The sequence below is a fragment of the Malurus melanocephalus genome, unplaced genomic scaffold, assembly GCF_030028575.1.
Source record: "Malurus melanocephalus ecotype Western Australia unplaced genomic scaffold, MMel_1.1 scaffold_1232, whole genome shotgun sequence".
Taxonomy (NCBI): domain Eukaryota; kingdom Metazoa; phylum Chordata; class Aves; order Passeriformes; family Maluridae; genus Malurus; species Malurus melanocephalus.
In genome coordinates, this window is record NW_026624464.1 from 54,907 (window position 1) to 56,797 (window position 1,891).

The 1,891-nt window shown below is 50.7% G+C and overlaps 1 protein-coding gene across 2 annotated transcripts in view; it reads right to left on the reverse strand.

The window, feature by feature from the left end:
- HSD11B1 (hydroxysteroid 11-beta dehydrogenase 1) overlaps window positions 1-1,004 on the reverse strand; it is a 12,237-nt gene extending 11,233 nt beyond the window's left edge. The window contains exons 1-2 of one of the 2 annotated variants that reach the window (XM_057387508.1): window positions 861-1,004; window positions 64-194 (exon numbers count right to left, since the gene is read on the reverse strand). In XM_057387508.1, the coding sequence (XP_057243491.1) occupies window positions 64-194; window positions 861-948 (219 nt within the window). In that variant the 5' untranslated portion in view covers window positions 949-1,004. The remainder of the gene's footprint in view (window positions 1-63; window positions 195-860) is intronic. The other variant, XM_057387507.1, reaches the window with a different exon arrangement.
- Between the last annotated feature and the right edge of the window lie 887 nt (window positions 1,005-1,891).

A 1,891-nucleotide genomic window follows, 5' to 3' on the forward strand; every position in this document is an offset into this window, starting at 1 on the left:
CCTGTGACAGATGCCCTGTCCCCATGGTCCCTGCCATGACCCCGTGTCCCCGTTGCCATTTACCTCCTGCAGCCTGGGCTGTGTCCGTGCTGTGATGAGGATGTGGGCTCCCATCCGTGCCAGGTGATATGCCATCTGCTCCCCGATGCCCGTGCTGGCTCCTGTCACGATCACCCGCTTCCCCCGCAGCATCTCTGCAGAGAGGGTTAACACACAAATGCTATCAGAAAAAAACCCTAAAACTAAAAAAAGAAGCCGAGTAAATCCCTGAAAAAAACCTCAGTGAATGCCCTTCAGAAGCAGCAGTTAATCAGAAGTAAATGAGTCTGCCAGTGCAAAACATTGGGCACCAGGAGAGCTCTCCCATCTCATGGAAAAAGCTGTGGAGCTGCTGCAGCTCCCCTGGAATGCAGCCACACAGGGACAGCTCTTGATTCCTCCAGCAGCTTTTTCCACAAGCCAGGACACAATTTATCAACACCCAAAATATTCTGTAATGAAAAAATCCCCTGAGTGCACGTTCCAAACTTCAGCTCCAACACTTCAAAGCCATGTTTACAATCTCTTTTCCTGCACGCTGGAAAATGGAACATTCAGTGCCCCCTCTCTCTCACCCCGTGCCTCACCTGCTCCCTCAGGAATCATTTCTGTACATTCCCTGTAAATTCACTTTGATTTCAAATCTTTGTTAAAGTGACTTTCCTGTGTCCGGCACCACACAAAGGCTCGGATGTGGCTCGGTCCGAGCTCTGTCCGGTTTCTACGCAAAACACCCGAATGTTTTTCGCGTTTTTCTCCTTAAAAACCTATGGCTTTTTGTAGTTTTTTTCCTTAAAGACAGATTCRCTTTGGATACTCACCCGGTTTGAAAGTGTCCCTCGCAGAATAGAACCAGAAGGCCAAAACCAATCCCAGGAAGGGAATGAAAACCTTTTGCAACCGACCCATCCCACTGTGRAGCCAGGAAATAAAGCGTGAGAGAGAAGGAAGGAACAAAAAAAAAAAAACCCTCTGCAGAGCTGCTCCTGAGGGAAGCAGCGATGTGACCCTTTGAAAACCCAGGAGTGAAGGAGCTGCAGCTTCCAAAGCGCTGGGAAGTCACGGGTGGGTGGATGGATAAGCAAAGCAAAGCTTTTGGTTTGCTCCCCGCTGCTCGGCCTGGCCAGCGGGGCTGTTTGGGTTCTGCTCGGCTCTTTTCATATTTCCTGTCCTACGTTAAAATGCAGAATTTTGCACAACACCCTGGAAGAGGTGTGTCTTTGCTGAGCAGCATCAAGTTTCACTTGGAGAACATCAGAGGGAGCCCAGTGCAGGTGGTTAAACATTGTCCTTTATTCCTGCTGGCCCTGGACGTGGGTGGCACTGGGGACCCTGGGGACACCCCCAGCAGGTCCTGGGCACCCCAGGGTGTGGCTGCTCCGTGCCCCACAGCCCTCCCTGCCCCTGGGATGGGGACACATTGACCCCAAAGCTGYGTTTGCTGGGACAGGAGCCCAGGGTTTCTGCTCTGGTTTCTGTGGGCACAGCTCTGGTTGTGTCTCAGGCAGGAGCAGACAGAATTATTTACAGTGGTGCTTTCATTCAGTGCTGTGCCTGCTCTCTGACCTYGCTGCTGYTTTGTGMATGWTTTTTTTTTTCCTTTTCTGCCTTTCCTCTCTGATAAGAAGCACTCAGCCCTCCCTTGGGCAGATAACACCAGAGCAGTCACTTTGCTTTTCCTGCCTCCCTTTGCAGCTTGGGTCATGATCATGGGACAGCCATTTCATTCCTTGGCTGTGAAAAAGGAAAGAAAATGAAGTAATTAACCGTATCTCARCTGGGATCTGGTCTGTGCTGCCGGCAGGGAGACAGGCTCCTTTCAGGAGATTTTATTTTATTGCTGGTGTTAGTG